The sequence below is a fragment of the Talpa occidentalis genome, unplaced genomic scaffold, assembly GCF_014898055.3.
Source record: "Talpa occidentalis isolate TD23 unplaced genomic scaffold, MPIMG_talOcc4v2.1 talOcc4.3, whole genome shotgun sequence".
Lineage (NCBI taxonomy): Eukaryota > Metazoa > Chordata > Mammalia > Eulipotyphla > Talpidae > Talpa > Talpa occidentalis.
In genome coordinates this window covers 97,723,600-97,744,240 of record NW_023603184.1, presented here as the reverse complement: position 1 = coordinate 97,744,240, position 20,641 = coordinate 97,723,600, and the positions used below count along the sequence as shown (strand labels likewise).

The window sequence follows — 20,641 nt, the reverse complement described above, 5'->3', positions numbered from 1 at the left end:
TGAATTGTAATTTCGCAATGAATTATTGGATTTCAGGAATTGTTATGTTTGGGTGCAAATCTTGATATCCATAGTTTGGGGATAAATTTCTGTCTGGCCCTACACTAATTTAGTCTCAGAAGTCATTGTGACTGTCCCCCTCCCACTGTATTATATATCACTATGAATTTCAATTACAAAGAAACTAAGACTTCCTAAAGAGCTCTTCATTAAATCCTGACATCTCCAAATGGTGCAATTGTTACAGGGCAACCCCGATATAAAATTGGTTGCCTGACTGTGGGTCCTCACCAGCGCGCTTTAAAGAGAACTATTAATACTCAACTGCAGGCACACCCAAAAGGTTTAATAAAAGGTCTGTTTACAAGGGAAGGGGAAATGAGGAAATGTACAACTCAGGGAGAAAAGAGGGAAATAAAGTGTTAAATGTGTCCTACCTGTTCCAACAACATGGAATCCCAAATGGCACTCTGAGAGCTGGCAGTGAGCCAAGAGCCGAGAAGCCAACAGAGCCCCCAAGACTCACAGGTCTGGTTTTATACCAAACCCGGCTGCTTATCTCCACCCTCAGGTCCCAGCAACCTTCCCTTTGGTGGTGATGGGATTTGTCTTTCCCGATGTCTTGATAGCTTTGGTCTGGGGTGGGGGTGGAGTCCACAAAGCCTGTGTGGAATTAGCTCAGAACATCCTTTCCCCTCTAACACAATCACTTTATTTTGCTAGACTAAGGCAGCAATGAGCACAGAATTCAGGTTGCTGGGAGTATCCATTACACTTTGATAATGAAGCAAGTTTAGTCAAAAATAGTCATAATATATTTTAACATTTTTATGAAAGCAATGATTTCCTTTTTCATAACTAAAGAGCAGGTTTATTAGAAAAGGGATAGGATGGCAAAAGACACTTGTATAGACACAAGCAGGCAAGAAGAGCTGCCCCAAAAGGGACAGGTTTGCTGAGAGAGGCCTCCATGGTTGCAGGCAGGCGGCATTGAGGAGAGCCGCCTCTACTGAGGGAGGTCAGTGAAGAGAAGTCCCAGTATGGTACAGGTAATGGGCAGGCAGGAAGCTGCTGCCCTGCAGGAGAGAGTTGGTAAAAGGAAGCACCTGCATAGTCACAGGTGGGCAGACATGATTTTCAAAGCATGGCCCCCAGATCAGTGGCTTCTTCTTACTTGGGAATGTGTTAAAAATTCAGATTGAGCTAAACTGAACTAAATCCTATGTAAGTGAAAACCCAGAAATCTGTGTTTTACCAAGCAAGTGGAAACCCAGCAATCTGTGTTTTACCAAGCCCTTTAAGTGATTTTTTTTAAGAAGATTTATATATTTACGTATACAAGAACCGGGATACAGGCCAGAGGTGTGGGGGTATGAGAGGATTCACCAGAGACAGAGTGGGGAACAGAACAGGCAGATCAACTGAAACACACTGCTGAGGGGAGCAGTGGGTGAGTCAGGGGAGGTCTGCTGTGCCATGTGGGTAGCTCCCTGGCCAGGAATCGAATGTGTGCTGCAGTGGCCTTGGATAGCTTCATAGGTAGCGTCTTAACCCCTTGTGCCACCAGGGAAGCCCCCTTTAAGTGATTCTATTGTATGCTCAAGTTTAAGAACCATTGCTCTAAAGCCATCTTTGTTTTATGCATGAGACAACAATGCCCCCAGTGGCCAAAAATACATATACTATTTAAAAAATTAAGTGTGTGTGCATGTGTGTGTACTCATACACTGTATTTAAAATAATTATTGAGGATAATTTTTAATATTTTAGTAGGTTTGAAATTCAGTCCCCAAATTCACATGTATAAGAAATTTCTATTATTTATTTTTCTATTTTGTCATTTATTTATACAAATAAATAGCAGTGTGCTGTTATTTTATTAAATTTCTATTATTTCTTTTTTCACATCTAATAAAATCAAAGCTGAGACTCACTCTCACCGGATTGCCAGGAAATTAATTCTCAGTCAGTATGACAACATCCTTCTTTGCCTAGAATCAACCAGAATCCAAGAAACTTACATGGTGTTCAGAAAACGGAGAAGTTTCTTGATTCTCCAGTCCATCATAGCTTGTGATGACATCCCAATTGTCCAAATAAAACTGGACCTCTGAGGTCTATATCCTAGACACAGCTCTGTGGACACAACATGCAACCCCCTGTCTGAAATTTTGCCCGCATCTGGGCGCAACACCATAGACCACAGATCAGGGGGCTGATTCCAGAACCTTACTGCTTTATGTTCCTGTGTCTGTTTCTGGTGACTATGCCTCCCTCTCTTGCCTCAGAGACGCTGGCTCATGTGACTAGCAGCTCCATTTTAGGCAGTTCAGTTCTAAAGGCTTTAGCTTCTGCCTTGCACAAAAATTCTAATGGCCTAGTTGTCTATATGAAACAAGGTGAACTGAAAATATGAAGGGCAATAAAAAAATAGCATCTCCAAAACATTCTCTGGTGATGAGTTTAAGCAGGTTAATTATATGCTTCAACTTTTCTGTACGTTTGAAAATTCTCAAAATTAAACACTGGGAATAAAACATAGACTGCCACACATACGCCAGCTGTAAATGGGGTAATGAGCAGGGACCCCACGATGTGAGTTCCAACTGTTTTAATTCAGTCAATTCAGACAAGTGGTAAGACTGATGAGGAGGATTCAGTCCGTTAGAAACCAGGAGTGGAATGTGTGGGAAAAAAAACCATGGCTACTGTCTGGGGAAACAGAAATGCAGCATCTGAATGAGAAATATTGTCTTCCTGTGAGGGAGACAATTCAGAGCACTAGAGGGTGGAGCAAATACCAAGGACATCACTGTGATACTCTGACAAACTTCTGGCTTGATTTCTTACAGACAAAGAAGTCAATGAGAGAAGGCAGAATAAAAAGTGTTTAAGCAAGCACGTTGGAACCCCAAACAGGAAAGGGGCAATTTGGTGAAGTAGAGGCTCTATATAGTGGCTACTAACACAGATGCTGAAATGGATGCTGGGAAGGGAGCGGTTGACTGAAAAGGCAGATCAGTGAGAAAAAATTACATTCTACATACCCAAAGAAGACCACACTCTCTGCATCACCTCAAGTCTACTGGGCATGAAGTTGCTTTATTTTCGCAAACACAACATTTTACATTAGCATGGATTGCCTCTAAGGAGTGCTAGTGACTACGTGGAAACACTGCATAAACAAAGTTACCAAGAATCAGACAATTAGAAAGCTAAGTCCTTATTTTGTTCTACCTTAAGATGAAAATTAGAAAGGATTTCTGGTTTCTGGCTATTACATACCCAGAAATAACAATATCTGGGAAGATCTGAAATGTGAAGTTGATATTGGTTAAAATATTTAGATGTGAATTTGGACCTGCATAAGTAAGAGCTGAAGTAATGTACTGTTCATCTTAATAACACCTTAAGCAGATGTTATCATTATTAGTGACAGTCACCACTATTTGTTCTTATTCTGTCAACCAGAAAAAAAAATATTATTTAAAGGAGTGGAAGGAAAGGCAGATGGCACCTTGTCAAAATGTTCTATATATCATAGTTATAAACATTTAAATAATTCATTATTTCTATTTCAATATAACAGACTTTTGAAATATATTTTTCTGTCTTCTCTCTTGTGCTTTTGCTTAGATGAAATGTCAAGATAAAGCCAAGAAAAATAACTCTCCTGTTAAGTCCCTGTCCGGTATTTAAACAGAAAAACTTTCAGGTGATCAAGAAGTAAATTTCATGTTATCATAAGTTCTTAGCATCAGATATATGACAGGCCCAGGTATTTTAAAAGAAAAACCAAAGTATACAAGGGTCTAAAAAATGTCCATTGTAGGAATTGTGAGAACCTTAATAAATATAACAAATCTTCAAAACACAGGGCTTAGAAATAATTAGAATTTGTTCATGCATTACAAAGCACTGAGTGGAATTACATTAAAATCAATGTCAACTAGAATGTAAGCTCCATGAAGGCAAGGAGTTTGTTTGCTGCTGAATCTACACAACCTTAACATTAATTAGCACTTTGTGGATTTGCTCAGTCTTATTTGTTAAATGGATCAAAATGTACACTATTTAAAAATTGCATGTGGAAGAGAAAACAAGCAATGGAAGATGAACTTGAGAACCTACTCACTAAAAATTTAGTGAAAGGACTATATAGCAAATGTAAATTTCACTTTATTCTTGATACATTAATCCCTAAAATCTTTGCAGAGAACAGTCTCTTTGTTAATTACATTATCTAAAACAGCTTTAAAGCTGTTTCTACTTGTAATTTATTCATTTCCTTTTATGGATAGTTAAATGTTCAATGTCTATCCATATTACCAGACTTAATGCTAGGAGGGTAAGGACAGAATTTTGTTCTCTCCCATAGGCACATAGGTGAAAGAACGAATGAATGAATGAATGATAAAATAAAACATTATTAGAACTTACATTGCTTCCTTTTTTCCTTGGTGTTGATGGAGGATAAGAATAGAAAAACTGGAAAGGAGGCACCACGACATCAGAAACCTGGCTCACACAATGCCAAGAGCTGGAGGTTGGGGTAGAAGTGATTAACATAGCCTTTAACCCAACTACAGGGGTTAAATATCCTTAGGCGCCAAGGCACAGACCCAAGCAAAGTGTCAAACTGCTGTTAGTGTCTTAGGGTGCAGACCATAGGGAAAGATAGGGAGATTGAGGGCCACTGTAGAATCTCCAGTCCCTTTCAAACAGTTATCCAAAATCAACTGCAGAACAAAGCACTCCACGAAAGAGTGAGCCCCTCCCAAAGAGAAGATGACAATCTCTGCCTGGCCGGCAGCAGCAGTCCTTCTGTCCACTATGTCAAAGCAGATGCTTCATCTCACCAATTCTCTCTTCAGCTAATCAGTAAAAATATGGAATCTTGGTTAGTTTACCTCTCAGGAAATGAGAAATAAAGGAGGCTGGACAATAATACCTAAAGTTCTTTCCAATGCCCAGAATTATGATATATGTTTTATTTTTTGGTCTACTTTCTTTTGTCTTCACTGGAACTACCTTTTTCTAAGCATTTTCTTTTAACTTCTTGAATATGTGATAAAATGTAAATGCAAAGGCAACTTTGAATCACATTAACTAAATTAAGAGAGGCTTCCCTGGTGGCACAAGGGGTTAAGACGCAACCTATGAAGCTGTGGGCAGCCTCTGCAGCACAAGTTCCATCCTCTGCAGGCCAGGGAGCGACCCACATGGTGCAGCAGACCTCTCCTGACTCACCTGCTGCCCGCTACTCCCCTCAGCAGTGTATTTCAGTCAATCTGCCTGTTCTGTTCCCCACTCTGTCTCTGGTGAATCCTCTCACCCCGCCACACTTCTGGCCTGTACCCCAGCTCTTGTATGCATAAATAAATAAATCTTTAAAAAATAATAATAAAATAAAATCTGCACTATCATTTCAAAAATATTTTGTTTGCCTGATGTGTTCCTCTCATTAGCAGGGCTGGTAAAAAAAACTTAATATAATGTGCCTTCTAATAACAAACCCTGGATTGCAGCAACAATGCTTGCAAGGATGGCCCAAGCAGCTTACCCCATTTCTATTAGGAACATGTCATTTTCTGCGCCACCTTGTGGCCATAATCAACTACTACACCTTAAAGTTTCAGGTTTTTCCCAGCGCGGGTCAGACCTTCAAATATCCGCATTGCGGGAACCTGCCTCTACACAAACGTGCAGAAAATGGTGTCTGTCTTTGTAACCAGTGAAGAAAAAAAACACTTGCGCTTTTTTCTTCTTCTTCCCCCATTGCCTTTATTCCTTAATTCCTCACCTCGGGCCGTTCACCCACCGTCCTCTTAAGGTCATTCCCCATTCGCTCTCCCCAGCCATTGCATCCCCTTCCCCTTCCCCGCCCCCCATCCTCCTCCCTCCTCCCTCCTCCCTCCTCCCTCCTCCCTCCTCCCTCCGGCCCCCCAGCTAGCTCCTCCCCCCGCAAGCCCTGCCGCGAGGGCCCGCCCCCTCCCGCAGGCAACCAATGGCGGCACGGCCCCGCCCCCGCCCCCGCCCCTCCCACCGCCTCCGAGCAGCGAGCGGGGCTTGGGCCTCCGCCGCGGCCCCTGGACGCCCAGGTCTTCTTCTGGCGGCGGTGGGCGCACGCCCTGGGGGCCCGCGCCCCAACCTCGAGGGCGCCATGGACTCGCAGGGGCTGAAGGTGAGCGGTGGAGCCGGGATCTGGGTTTCTTTGGAGGGTGGCGAGCGGCCGGGGGGCGTGGAGAGAGCGCGGGCCGACTTCGCGAGGCCGTTACTACCCTGCCTGCCTCGCCGCCCCGGGGCGCCGAGTCCCAGCCTGGCCCCACGGCCTGTCGCCTGCATCAGCTGGTCACCTCCGTGGGCCCTGCGGTGGAGGCTTGAGACCCCGGGCAGCCCCTCCCCAGCGCGGTTTTCCAAATTGCCAATTGCCGTTAGTGTGCTTGTCTATCCTGTCTTGTTGGTTCTGCTTTTATATCCTGTTTGCTGCAAAAGCTTGGGTAGTGTAAGATGCGCACTGCACCGTTCTAGGTGCGATTTCTAAGGACTTAAAGCAAGTGAGGAGTTCGTCTCCTTCGTTGGAAAGTATGAGGGGCATGGGAAGGATGTATGGAAACTCTTCAAGACATGGACTTGAAAGTGGAGGAGTCTTTATTTTAGGGTGATGGCCTCTGTTTCTCTCTGATTCATCCATTTAGCAAATATTTAATGACGGCTCACATAAGAAATGATCTAAAGGTAAAGACAGGAGACTTGAAAATAAAAGTTTATTAGGAGACGATCTTTCTATTCGTTTATTCACTGATTCACTCATTCAAAAATATGGATAGAGGTCTCTCTGTGTGCCCACTTGAAGCTGGAGATAATGCTGAGAAGAACTGATAGCCCCTGCCTAAACACATTTTCCAGCAAATGCTGGGGGAAACCTTAATTAAGGAAACTACTTTTTGTTGTTCCATGTTTTACTGGAACAACTTCTTACTGCTTCTTACTGCTCCATGTTTTTCTAAACCCTGCGGAGGGTAAGCTCTGCAGTAATAAAACTAAGAAAATCTTTCTAGTCTTGCAGTTTGCATTTGGGAAGGAGGAGTTGGACAGTAAGCAACTAAATAAAACATGTGCTGTGTTAGGTAAGTGAATGGAGGACAAATTGGCATCAACAGGGGTGTCTTGTTTTTTTGTCAGAATTTATATTGTCTTTCTGTGAAACTTTCACTTATCCGCTAAACTTGTTTTCATCCTCTTAAATTTGTCCTTCACCCTGCCACCCAAATAAACTAATAAAAACACTTCCATGCTGAAAACTCTTATATGATTCTTCCTCTCTTAGACTGAAGGGTCAACTCTGAATTCTTAATAGGAGGAGGCCCTTCTTAGCTCTGACTTCCTCTCTCACCTGTCATCCAGTGGCCACTGTCTGAAGAATCTAAAACAGGGAATGGTAAACTTTCTCTGTAAAGAGCCAGGTAGTACATGTTTTAGCTTTGTGGGCTGCAGAGTCTCTGTCACATTCAACTGTCATTGCCTGAAAGCAGCCATAGACAATACTTAAATGAGCATGGCTTAGTTGCAATAAAACTTTATGGACACAGAAATTTAAATTTCATGCAATTTTCACATGTTATGAAAAAATTTTCTTTGTTTTCCTTCAACCATTGAATGGTCATATGAAAACAGGCAGCAGGCCAGATATAACCCATAGACCACAGTCTGCCAATCCCTGCTCTAATAGAATGACTTTTAGTCCTTTCATTCCTGTTTCATTGTTGGTTTCTTACCTCTGTGTTGTTGAAGTGTCTCTGCCTGGCTGATTTTTATGTCTTCTTCAAGAGTCATGAAAGATGAATATGAAGAATGTGTATGTGTGTGGAGGGGGAGTGAGAAGTTTGTAAATCTAGAGTCAGTCCTGTAGTCCCCAAGAATCTGTTCCTTAATTTTACTCTTCCATTCTCCCACATTCCGACCTCATTTATCTGTGTTCCTAAAGCAATTTGTAAGCTCTTTTCTTGCCCTACTACATTGTATTTCAGTTAGTCTTTTGAGTCTAGCCTCATCTGGAAACCTGAGCTATTATTGTGGGACAGGACCTATGTCTTTTTGACCTTCATTTTCCCATCTACCCAGTACCAGGCTCTAGTCAGTTAATGTTTATTGGATTGAACAATCTAACTGGAACCAGGGCAGTAGTAAATAGGTCTGGAGAGTGGGAAGAAACAAGTAACCCTAATGATCTATTAGACTAAGGGGGACTGGGCAAAAGAGAAAGGAAGATTCCGTAACTCAATTTCTGGCTTGGGTCGCAGCACAAATGGAAGGTGAATCTGGATGGTAGACAAGAGGTCTTGGCTGGACACATGATTTTTTTTATTTCATAAAAAAATGGGTTTCACTGGAACTCTATTTGTCCAGAATTTGAGTTTTGCAATCTATCTTAATTAATCCTTAAAATCACCTATAAATGACTAATAACGTTTTATAAATGGGCAAACTGAGGGGCTGTAAGACGGACCAGAAATTTTAAACCTGTCTTTTTTGCCTTTAAATCCATGTACTTTTTATGATACCATGCCACTGCCTTTCAGAAGAGTTTCAGATGCCGAGTGCTGGACAGAAGTCAAGCATGACAATATTAAAAGAGTCCTTAATTGTGGCAAACTGAGAGGTCATTTGTGAGAAAATTGCAGTTTATCTCAATGTATTTTGGGGTGTTGGAGATGGAGTATGAATCACACTTTCGAGAAAGATGGCAAAGAAGAAGACCAGAGTGCATTAGCCACAAAGACGGAAGCAGAATGAAACTTAGAGAATATTTGCCTAATGGTTGGTACTAGAGCAGCACATGAACCATACCTCTCCAGATACAATAGACCTGCAAAAGGAGCTGTCTAAGCATGCTTTTGTTTTAGTCCTGTCAGTCAGTGCTTCATGGAGTCCTCACTCCTGCTGAACCTGCTGTAGTCACAGTAGGAAGGTGCATGATGGCCCAAATTGGCTTATGGAGGTGATTTAGGTGTCTCACAGTGACGGTGAATGTGCTTCCTTCTTTAATTCAGTTAGCAATTAAGCCTTTGATGTGATTCTGGGTAAATTATTTACCCACCACCTCAGAATTTAGTATCTCGTGATCTTTTTCTCCATTATAAATATAAATATAGTTTTTAAAAAGTTTTCCATTTAATTTTTTTAGGTAATCTGTTCTTACTGACAGTTTTTGTATTGTAGAACTTAGAAAACAAGATAATATTTGACAATAAATTGCTGAGTTTAATTGCTCATTACTTTAAGGGCCGTACAAACAAAATAGAAACAAGATTTCCTTAAAAAGAAACTGAAAGCCTGGGATTGGAAGCCTCAGCTTTTTTTTTTAAATTCTTACTTTTTGTTTTCCTATTTAAGAAAATGTGGGCAAAGAAAATAGGTGAAAGTAGCTGATTTTAGTATTATTGACAATTAGAAAAAAGATTTCAATTACTAGAAAACATTGAGTTATCTCAGTAATTTTGTGTTTGTATTCTGAATGCTTAGTATTAAAACCTTCAACAATGTTCTAAGACACTTGGAAGAAAGTAGTTATTAGTTTTCGATTATTCGAGATTTTGGTATAATAACTGCTCCTGAGAGTACAGCAGAACACTTGAATCTTTTTAACATTTAGTTTTGTGTCTTTTTAGGCTTTGATTAATTATTACTGTCAAGAAAGATATTTCCATCATGTGTTACTTGTTGCCAGTGAAGGAAAGAAGAGGTATGGCAATGACCCTGTCTTCAGGTTTTATCATGCCTATGGTACATTAATGGAAGGTGTGTGCTCATTATTAAATGTGTTATGTAAAGCTTTAAATTCTTCTTTTGCAGTAAGAGTAATTTTTCACATTATAATCTTGATTTTCAGGTAAAACTCAAGAAGCTCTTCGAGAATTTGAAGCTCTTAAAAATAAACAAGATGTATCACTTTGTTCTCTAATTGCACTGATATACACCCACAGAATGAGTCCTAACCCAGGTACAGTATTTAAATACAATGCTTAGGACAGTTTTCCTACTTAATTCATTTTGTTTTTTTTTTTTAAACTACCATGCATTCAATCTGATCATGCTGCATTATATTTTTTCTATGATGCTAATTATGTCATATTTGCTCTATCTTCCTGACAACATTATAAATACATGAGGCATGAGAAGTATGTCTTATATTACTTCATATTCTTTATATCCTATGGCAGAAGTTTCTTTACAACACAGGGATTGTTTAAGGACAGCCACAATACAGGAATATACATAAATTGTTTGCAGTGGCCAACTTTACAACTTGTTGTGTGAAAATATAAATATAGAGCTATATGCAGCTTACCTCCTCTGTATTTTAAGCTTCTTAAAGTGTTTACTTTTAAGTGTTTATTCCCCAAGGGTCTGATCTATTGGAAGATATTTAGTATAATGCCTGCTCCTCCACTGATGAGTTCTGTTTGTGTTATGACTTTTTTTTTAAAGATTTATTTATTTATGCATACAAGAACTGTACTATAGGTGGTGCAGGGAGGTGAGAGGATTCACCAGAGACCAAGTGAGAAACAGAACAGGCGGATTGACAGAAATACATTGCTGAGGGGAGCAGTGGGAGAGACAGGAAAGGTTTGCTGTGCCATGTGGGTTAACTCCTTGGCTGGGGATCAAACTCGTGCAGCAGCTGCAGCGGCTGCCGATAGCTTCATTGTGCTGAGACTTAACCCCTTGCACCACCAGGGAGGCCCCTGTTATAACTTTTTTATGAAAACTTCTGAAGGTGTTCAAGTGGGTATTGGGGACAGGGCAGCTGGAATCTTATTGCCAAGTGAAATGTAGCCTTCCAGAAATAATTTTATTTCCTCAATTCATAAATTTGTATCTTGGTAATTCCACATTTACATTTAAATTTGTATCATTAGAGTTAGAAGAGTTATTAGCATCCATTTCTAGGAAGATGGTCTATTAGAGTCACAATCCTTAACTTTGACATTGCTTTTCCTTATTACTTAGCTGATACTGATTCTAATTGGGTCCAGGATTTAGATTTAATTGATGTTAGTGACCTAAACACATACTCATGGTAGATTTAACAGAAGTGATTAGAGTTATTAGTAACATGCCATCTATTTAAGGGAGTAGTCAGTATTAAACTATGTAAGAAACAACAGTTATACTATCTTTTCACTGACCTGTGACAGTAGACTGGATGTTTATTTAGAGTTTGATTAAGGAGTTGGGAAATATGAATACTGCTCCAGAATATGCATCTAACATTGTATAATTTCAGAATCATTATTATTATTAAAAATATTTGGGGCCTCCTTGGTGGTACAGGGATTAAGTGCTATCAAGCTACTGCCAGCCACTATAACATGAGTTCAATCCCCGGCCAGGGAGCTGACTCACATGGCACAGCAGACCTCTCCAGTCTCGCCCGCTGCTCCCCTCAGCAGTGTATTTCACTCAATCCTCCTGTTCTGCTCCCCATTCTGTCTGGCGAATCCTCTCACCACCACTCCTGCCCCCCTGCACCTCTGGCCTACACTCTAGTTCTTATATGTATAAATAAATAAATCTTTTAAAAAATATATTTGCATACATACATAGCATTTACATCTTGGAAATGATATGAATTATAGAAGTGCAGTATGCAGCATATGCAGTATGGTGACTAAAGCATGTGGTTGTTGAGTACTTGAAATGTGTCTGGTTTTGATTGGGGTACCAGATTTTTAATTTGATTTTAAACTTAAAACCAATATTTGATCCAATTATTAGAAAAGTTGTATTTGGAACAAGTGTGTGGATTTGCCTTTTCAACTATAAGATTTATGAAGTTTGAGTACAAATTAAATATTTCTAGAGAAATTTATGATCTAAATTGAGATGTAAAGTATATACCAGATAATGAAGATTTAGTAAGAAGAAAAAACCAAAATATTTCATTAATAACTTTTTGTCAATTATGTGTTTAAGTGATAAGTTGAATGTATTAGGTTAAATACTTTATTAAAAATAAATTCTTATTACCTCTTTGATGTGGTACTGAGCAATTTTAAATTACATGTGTGACTTTTATTTTATTTCTATGAGACAGTGCTGCTATAGAAAGAACTAAATTATCTGCCCTGTTAATCATCTAACCTGTTGGAAACACTTGATCTTTACTTTAATTTTCATTTAATGCCCTTTTTTTCTTTCCTAGATAGAGAAGCTATTCTGGAATCAGATGCCAAGGTGAAGGAACAACGTAAAGGAGCAGGACCAAATGTTTTGTACCATGCAGGCTTATTTCTGTGGCACCTTGGTCGCCACGATAAGGCGAGAGAATATACTGACAGAATGATAAAAATATCAAATGGTAGCAAAGAGGTAACTGATTTTCTTACTTTGAAATAGTAACATTAAAGGAAGCTAATGTTGTTCATGTACTCAGAAGGATCTGCTGTTTAATTCTTTGTTGTTGCCCACTCTATTCTTGCTTTATAAATAGCAGCTTTAAGTTAGTATTTTATTATTATGTAAAATTGTGGTTCTCTAAGGTTGTTTGTTTTCATGCTGTTTATTATATCTTGAAAAGATTCTTCCCTCCCATCTTTCCCTCCTACACTCCTGTCTGAACTGCTGTAGATACAAGGCACCATTATTTTGTGCTGTTAATAGCATAAAGATAAGATAAATTGCTTTCACGAATGGATCACCTAATAGGAGCACAGACCGGGCTACTATTGTGAGAAAATTTACAAATGGTATGAAAGAGGTGTGACAAAAAACTTCTCAGGAAAATAGTAGTTTATTGTTTGCTTGCTTTATGCTTTATACTATAATAAGTACTTAAGGAGAGATCACATCTTAGTGTTAGTGAAGGAAATCGCATTTGAGTGAAAACCAGAAAGATACTGTTTCAACAAAGGAAAGTAGAGTCTTCAGCATGGGAGATAATAGAGGGAAATAAGGAAAAAAAAGGAGACATGTTGCTTCTGGGTATAATGAGAACTCACACTTGACAGGAACACAGGGCACATATGTGAGAAGAAGGTGGAAGAAAAGCTTGGAAGTTGTGTGGGAGCACACACAACTTGTAGGATCAAATACAACTTGTAGGATCTTGACTTATAGGTACAGGTATTTATATCTCATTCAATTGGCATTGAGAGATCATTGAAGGTTTTCAATAATGACAGTGATTATTAGAGTGCAAATTCAGATTAATTTACCAATGCTTTACAAGAGCACCTGACCTGAGGAGAAAACAGAACGCACCAAAAAAGGTAGTACTTGGGCCTCCCCAGTGGTGCAGCAGGTTGAGTGCAGCGCTGTGAAGCTGTCCGCAGTCTCTGCAGCACGGGTTCGATTCCAGGTCAGCCAGGGAGCAACCCACATGGCAAGGCAGACCTCTCCTATCTCACCTGCTGTTCCCCCAGCAGTGTACTTCAGTCTATCTGTCTGTTCTGTTCCCTGCTCTATCTCTGGTGAATCCTGGCACCCACCCACACTTGTGGCCTGTACCCAGCTATTGTATAACTAAAATAAATCTTTAAAAAAGAAAAATAAAAGGTAGTACTTTCTAGTAGAAGATTTTGAAGGCCTATGCTAAAATAGTGTACAATGAGTATGAGTTTGAGAATTTTTAAATACCCACAGACTTGTCACCTGATTATAAATAGTGGGGAAAAGTGAGGTGTTAGATATTGAGGGTATCTCTTTGAGGTTATAAACCTGGAAAATTCATAGGTCACTTAACATGAACAGAATACACTGGGATGATAATCTTGAAGGGAGGTGATATTATTTGGCTTAAGACATGGTACATTTCATGTCTGGTGGAGCAGTGAAATGGATATAGTAGATGAAATTTTGGAAAAAGAAAAGTTTAGAAATGACATTGGTATAGAAATATAGGTTGGAAATCATCTACACAAGAAATAGTAATTGATTCAAATAAGGACTTTGTTAAAGTGAGAAGAATTATTTTAGTATTATTATCTGTCTTTTCAAGTGAAATATAAGGAAGTAAATAGTCTTAGAAAAATGCAAGTTTATGAGTTAACCAGGATATTTCCTAGCAGAAGAGCAGATTTCACATCTTTTAATTTGATATTAGAAAGAAAAATAACCTACCTGTATCTATCTTTTCACTCATATAACCCCTAACTACATTAGCCCACTAACATTTCTGAAAGTAAACATCCATGACCTCTTCAGTTTTTATTTTTGAGATTTTTTTTATCATCTCATTTGAAACTTACTGGACTTGTCATAGAGATTAAGGAGATAGTTGCCAAATTCTTATTTTTTTTTAAAGATTTTTATTTATTTATTTATGCAAGCACTGGGTACAGTCAGAAGCGCAGGAGGGTGAGAGAATTCACCAGAGCCAGAGTGGGGAACAGAACAGGCAGACTGACGAAATACACTGCTGAGGGGAGCAGCGGGCATGGCAGGAGAGGTCTGCACGCCATGTGGGACCCTCGCTGGCGGCCGGGGATCAAACTGGTGCTGCAGAGCCTGCGGGCAGCTTCGCAGCCCAGCGCTCAGCTGCTGTGCCACCAGGGAGGCCCAAATTATCTTATTTTTAATTTATGTGAAGCAACACATTTTTATTTATTTCATCTTAGTTCATTTGGTCTTTTTGCTAAAGAAAGAAGTAACAGATTTTTATTTATCTTTTTTTTTTTTTCATGTTTAATTTACTAGCAAAGCCATCAGGTAGAATACTGGTTATTTAGCGTTAATGGAATATTTGACCAGCTTCTTAGTATTTATATTGAGATCCTAGTAATAGTAAAGGCTGGAATTCATAATATAGTCCCAAGATTCTAGGCTGGCAGTGGTTCAAAAGTAATGCTATTGCACAAAGTTTTATTGTTCATAAAATTACTTGATAAACTACTTATTTTTAAAAAATGACTTTAGGTTTACCTCTTTTATTGGTATTTATTTCCTTCCCAAAGAAATGAAAATATGATTAGAATTATTTATTTTACAGGGACAGGTTTTAAGAGCGTGGCTTGATATTACAAGAGGAAAAGAGCCGTATCCTAAAAAGGCACTAAGATATTTTGAAGAGGGATTACAGGATGGAAATGATATTTTTGCTCTGCTGGGTAAGGTGAGTTGGAGTTAGGCTAAATAAATTATGTTTTAAAGTATGTTCACAATATACCCGAAACCTAACAAAATGAAGTAGCTAAAAAAAGATTAATTTTCACATATTTTTTCTTTTAAACTCTAAACCATAGGAAAGATTTGCATTTGCATAGGCCAGTGATCAGTAAACTAGGGAAATGTATTCCATACCAAATTCCCAAAACCTACATTGGTTTTAATTATAGATGATGACGGTTCATACTTATTTACTCAGCAAATTTTTTAGTGTCTAATATGTGTAAGACATCACAGTACATTATGGGGTACCTTGAGTAAAATAAAACTTCCTGCTTTTATTCTGTTGGTGGAGACACAACAAAATAATTAAGTATGTGATGTATTAGAAGGTGACCAGTGTGATGGAGAAATAAATAAATCAAGGAAATGGGGAGATGTAGAGCATGTAGATGTAGGGTCTGAACTTGCAATTTTAAATGATGTAATCAGAGAAAGTAGCATTTAAACAAAGACTTACAGGAGATGAGTGTGAAGCCTTTAGGGCACATACAAGAAAATATTACAAATATAGGTTATAATAAGTTCAGTCCTGTAAGGCATGCAAGGCTTTGCCGTAATGCCAGACAACCAGAGCTGAATGAAGTGAACATGACAGCGAAATAAGGCGGGTGTGGGGGCATGAGAAGAGGTAGGATACAGTCTGTAAAGCCTTTGGCTTTAGTTTTGAATCAGATGGTTAGGCAGCCGATGAAAAGAGAAGAAACATGCTGTGACTTACATTGTGAGGGGTGAGCAGCTGAAAGAGTCAGAAATCATTGATAGTTGAAAATGTTTGACATGGACTCTTTTGTTAAACCCATTGATGCCTTCTGGACTCCAGAATATGTTTTTAAATTTTGCTTCAGCAAAAACAATATATTATAGTAATATTATAGATTGATTGAGATTGAATGCTCATTTTTAACTGAGCCATATCAGAACTAAATTTATTCCTAAAGGTATAGAAGTAAATTTTAAAAAATATGATAGGTGATAAATGTGTATCATTATCTGTTTTTAAAGTAAATATGTATTTATAATTTTACTTATTTTCTAACTATAGAAGTATTAGATGAACTTTGTAAATAATTTTTCTGACTGTCATAGCATCTGAATATAAAATAAATATCATTACTGGAGATAACCAACCACTTGAACTATTATATGTGACATTTCTTCATGTTAGTTAATACAGATTTACACATTTACATAATCACTTTATATGATTGCCTAAAATTTTATTAAACAGATATGTTATAATTTAATTATCTGTGGACATTTTGGGTTTTTTCATTTTCTCTTGCAAATAATACTTCCATAAATATAATCTGTATGTTTCTGTATGGTAATTATTTCCTTAGGTAAAATACTGAGGTAAAGGGAGCTGTTTTTTGCTTATTTTAAGTTTTGTCTAGGTGTAAATTTTTTGAAGGTATAAAGTCTCTTAATTTTATTTATTTATTTATTTTTAAATAATAAATTTTATTTTTATATTCCCCATACAATTGCAACCCCCCCATTTTGACCCCAATCCCTTCCCATCGTCCCCCCCCTCCAAAAGTGTCTCTGGTTCATAGTTTTTTGTTGATTTTGATTTTCACTTTCTTATAGTTGTTCATTTTCCTGGTCCCTTATTTAAGTTTTCTAGATTCCTGCTATGAGTGAGACCATCCAGTATTTTTCTTTTTCTTTCTGGCTTATTTCGCTGAGCATGATCCCTTCCAGCTCCATCCATGTTGCTGCAAAATGCATGTGTTTATCTTTTTTGAATGCTGAGTAATATTCCATGGTATATATGTACCACATCTTCTTGATCTAGTCATCTATTTTTGGGCATTTGGGCTGTTTCCAAAGCTTAGCTATTGTAAATAGTGCTGCTATAAACATAGGGGTGCAGGTGTTCTTTGGAATTGATGTTTCTGTGACCTTTGGGTAAATACCTAGGAGTGGAATTGCTGGATCATATGGAAGCTCTATGTTCAGTAGGTCCAGAAATCTCCACACAGCTCTCCATAGTGGTTGGACCAGTTTGCACTCCCACCAACAGTGCAGAAGAGTTCCTTTTTCTCCACACCCTCGCCAACATTTGTTGTTGCTAGTTTTTTTAATATGGGCCATTCTCACTGGTGTAAGATGGTATCTTATGGTAGTTTTGATTTGCATTTCCCTGATTACAAGTGATGTTGAACATTTTTTCATATGCCTGTTGGCCATTTGCTTTTCCTCTTCAGAGAAGTTTCTTTTTAGCTCTTCTGCCCATTTTTTGACTGGATTATTTTCTTTGTTGTTGTTGAGTCTCATCAGCTCTTTGCAGATTTTTGTCATCAGTCCTTTATCATTAGTGTTGTGTGCAAAAATGTTCTCCCAGTTGGTGGGGTTTCTCTTTGTTTTTGTTATTGTCTCTTTTGCTGTGCAGAAGCTCTTTAATTTGATGTAGTCCCAGCTGTTTATCTTTGCCTTCACTATCACTGCTTTGGGTGATGTGTCTGTAAAGATGTCTTTGATGTGCATATCCCGTAGTGTTTCGCCTATATTTCCTTCTATGTATTTTATGGTTTCAGGTTTTATGTCTAGTTCTTTAATCCATTTTGAGTTGGTTTTTGTGTATGGTGTGAGGTAGTGGTCAAGCTTCATTCTTTTGCATGTAGCGACCCAGTTTTCCCAGCACCATTTATTGAACAAACTTTCTTTGCTCCAATGCATATTCTTTGCTCCTTTGTCAAAGATTAGTTGACCATAAATCTGTGGGTTTATTTCTGGATTTTCTATTCGATTCCATTGGTCTGTGTGTCTGTTCTTGTTCCAATACCATGCAGTTTTGATGATTATGGCTTTGTAGTATAGCCTGAAATCTGGGAGTGTGATGCCTCCATTCCCTTCTTTTTTTTCAGGAGAGCTTTGGCTATTCGGGGTTTTTGGTGATTCCATATGAATTTCATCAATAATTATTCTATTTCTTTGAAGAATAACATTGAAATTTTTATTGGAATAGCATTGAATCGGTATATTGCTTTTGGTAGGATGGCCATTTTAATAATGTTTAAGTCTCTTAATTTTAGATGGTACTTAACAAATATCCTAAAAATATTTTAATCTTAAAAGATATCTTCTGTTCTAAATAAGAAGCATTCTTTATTTTATGGCATTTTTAAAAACATTAAGATGTATTTATCCTAGTAATCATATTTCTCAGTTATTTAAAGGGCATTTTAAAACAAAATGTCACTTATATAAAATATTTCTATTGTTCTGTGATATTTTAAAACTTTGCATTGATAAGAAATTACATAGCAAGTTAGGTATGTAATATGTTAGAAATGTTTTTTTCTCACTATAAAGGTGATAACTGTGACTTACAAGAAAAGTAAGAAAGCAAAAATATAGAAAAATTTAAAAACTAGTATCCTACCTGTGTGGGGATACCTGTGGTAAGAGCCTTAGTAGACCTACCTCCATCTGATGGCCCTTTGTTCTCTCCTATTAGGCACAATGCCTTGAGATGCGCCAGAATTACTCAGGTGCTCTGGAGACTGTGAACCAGATAATCACGAACTTTCCAAATTTCCTTCCTGCCTTTGTAAAGAAAATGAAATTACAGCTAGCCTTGCAGGATTGGGACCAGACAGTTGAGACAGCACAGAGGTTAAGTAAAAATATACATGATGCAAGTATCTTTGTATATGGGTATAATTTTCCAAAAAAAAAGAAATCTATGCTGCTGTTGTTTACCATAAGATTTTTTTTAAATTTGATTTTTCCAAGTGGGATAGAATTGAGGAAAAACATAACATTGCACTGTTCATAAAAGTGGAATGTACTGATTTACATAAATATTTGAGGACTGATTTTAAGACACTTTCATGCAAACAGACAAATATCCCTGCCCTCATGAAGCTTATATTCTAATGAAGGGAACCATATAGTAATGACAGCAAATAAGTTACGTAATATTTTAGAAAGTTGCACATCCTTTGGAGAAAAAATAAAACAGCAAAATGCAGTAGGAAGTGGGGAGGAGGGATTCTATCTTATGAATGGGTCAGGGAAGACCTCACTAAGAACATGGCATTTGTTTTTTGTATTTTTTTTTAATATCTATTTTTAAAGATTTATTTATTTATATAAGAACAGGGTTACAGGTCAGATGTGCGGGAGGGTGAGAGAATTCACCAGAGACAGAGTGGGGAACAGAACAGGCAGACTGACTGAAACACACTGCTGAGGGGAGCAGTGGGTGAGACAGGAGAGGTCTGTTGTGCCATGTGGGTATCTCCGCGGCTGGCAGGTATCAAACTGGCACTGCAGAGGCTGCGGACAGCTTCATAGCGCTGCGCTCTACCACCTGTGCTACCAGGGAGGCCCAGAACATGGCATTTGAACAAAGGGAGCACACCATGCAAAGAGGAGGAAAAGCAAGTAGAATATGTTATTTGTTAGAGTAGTAGAAAGGATTACAAAAGTAGGTAATGAAGTCAATATGGAAAGATGAAAGGGAGCAAAGGTGCCAACTCAAAAGTTTTGTTTTTTTTGTAAAGATTTTTTTCCTTCTGAAAAAGGATTTCTTTCTTTAGTTTTTCTTATGAAATGTGAAGTCAGTGGAGAGTTGCTCTCCCTCCTTCCTTCTCTCTCTCTTTCTTCTTCTCCCCCTTCTTTTTTGTGCTCTGTTATTTTTTTAAGTTAGAGAAACCAGTATTTCATCCTGTTTTAGGTTGAGTTGCATTCAATCCAATGTATAGATTTGAGTTGCAGTCAACCCCATCTATAGACTTAGGATTAAATCTATAGATTGCTTAGGGACAATTTTTTAAACCAAAAATGAGTATTATGAGGCATATAATAATAAGCACTATTTCTCATGCTCATTTGGGTCATCTAGGATTGGCTGATCTGGACCAGGCTTATCTGGGATTCTGCTGTAAACTTATATGAGCTGGGTGGTATGGCACCTCATTGCCCCAGTAAAGATGCACCTCAGCAATTGTGGGTGCTTTGGTAGTAGGTGTGGTGTGGTAATGTGCATCTGAAGCATTGTGAACTTACATACTTACTTCATATATAGTGTTGTAACCCGATGTTACCTCAATAAAGAAAAAAATTTGAAGTAATACAGTTTAAAAAAAAGAATGCAACTCAGTAAATAAGTGTTGTTCCCTGGGGCTAAGCTAAAGAGCAGCAGCTACCAGAGTAATCTCATTTCATGTTCATGGCAGAGATGTAAGAGGACATGTAGAAACATGTGATGCCTATGAATGGCACTCTGCTACTCCTGTCCACATTTCACCGGCCAATGCATGAAAAACATCTGAGTCCATAGTCAATGAGCAGTTAAGTACACACCAACATTTGTAGGGATAACTGCTCAATTATATGGCAGAAGGCACATATTCAGAAAGGGTCAAAAAAATGGACTAATATTTCCATTTAGCACATCATCCCTGATAAGAAACTTAGTTTGTTACCCCATTCCATCAGTTCCTTTTCTAAATAC

The 20,641-nt window shown here is 38.2% G+C and overlaps 1 protein-coding gene across 3 annotated transcripts in view; it reads left to right on the top strand.

Annotated features, from left to right (window-relative positions):
- Positions 1-6,068: 6,068 nt before the first annotated feature.
- The window catches only part of TTC21B (tetratricopeptide repeat domain 21B), a 64,098-nt gene continuing 49,525 nt past the window's right edge, over positions 6,069-20,641 (top strand). For 2 of the 3 annotated variants that reach the window (XM_037523449.2, XM_037523450.2), the window contains exons 1-6: positions 6,069-6,184; positions 9,672-9,801; positions 9,893-10,003; positions 12,212-12,378; positions 14,996-15,118; positions 18,638-18,795. In XM_037523449.2, the coding sequence (XP_037379346.1) occupies positions 6,164-6,184; positions 9,672-9,801; positions 9,893-10,003; positions 12,212-12,378; positions 14,996-15,118; positions 18,638-18,795 (710 nt within the window). In that variant the 5' untranslated portion in view covers positions 6,069-6,163. Of the gene's footprint in view, positions 6,185-8,435; positions 8,821-9,671; positions 9,802-9,892; positions 10,004-12,211; positions 12,379-14,995; positions 15,119-18,637; positions 18,796-20,641 lie in introns of those variants that run through there. The other variant, XM_054699820.1, reaches the window with a different exon arrangement.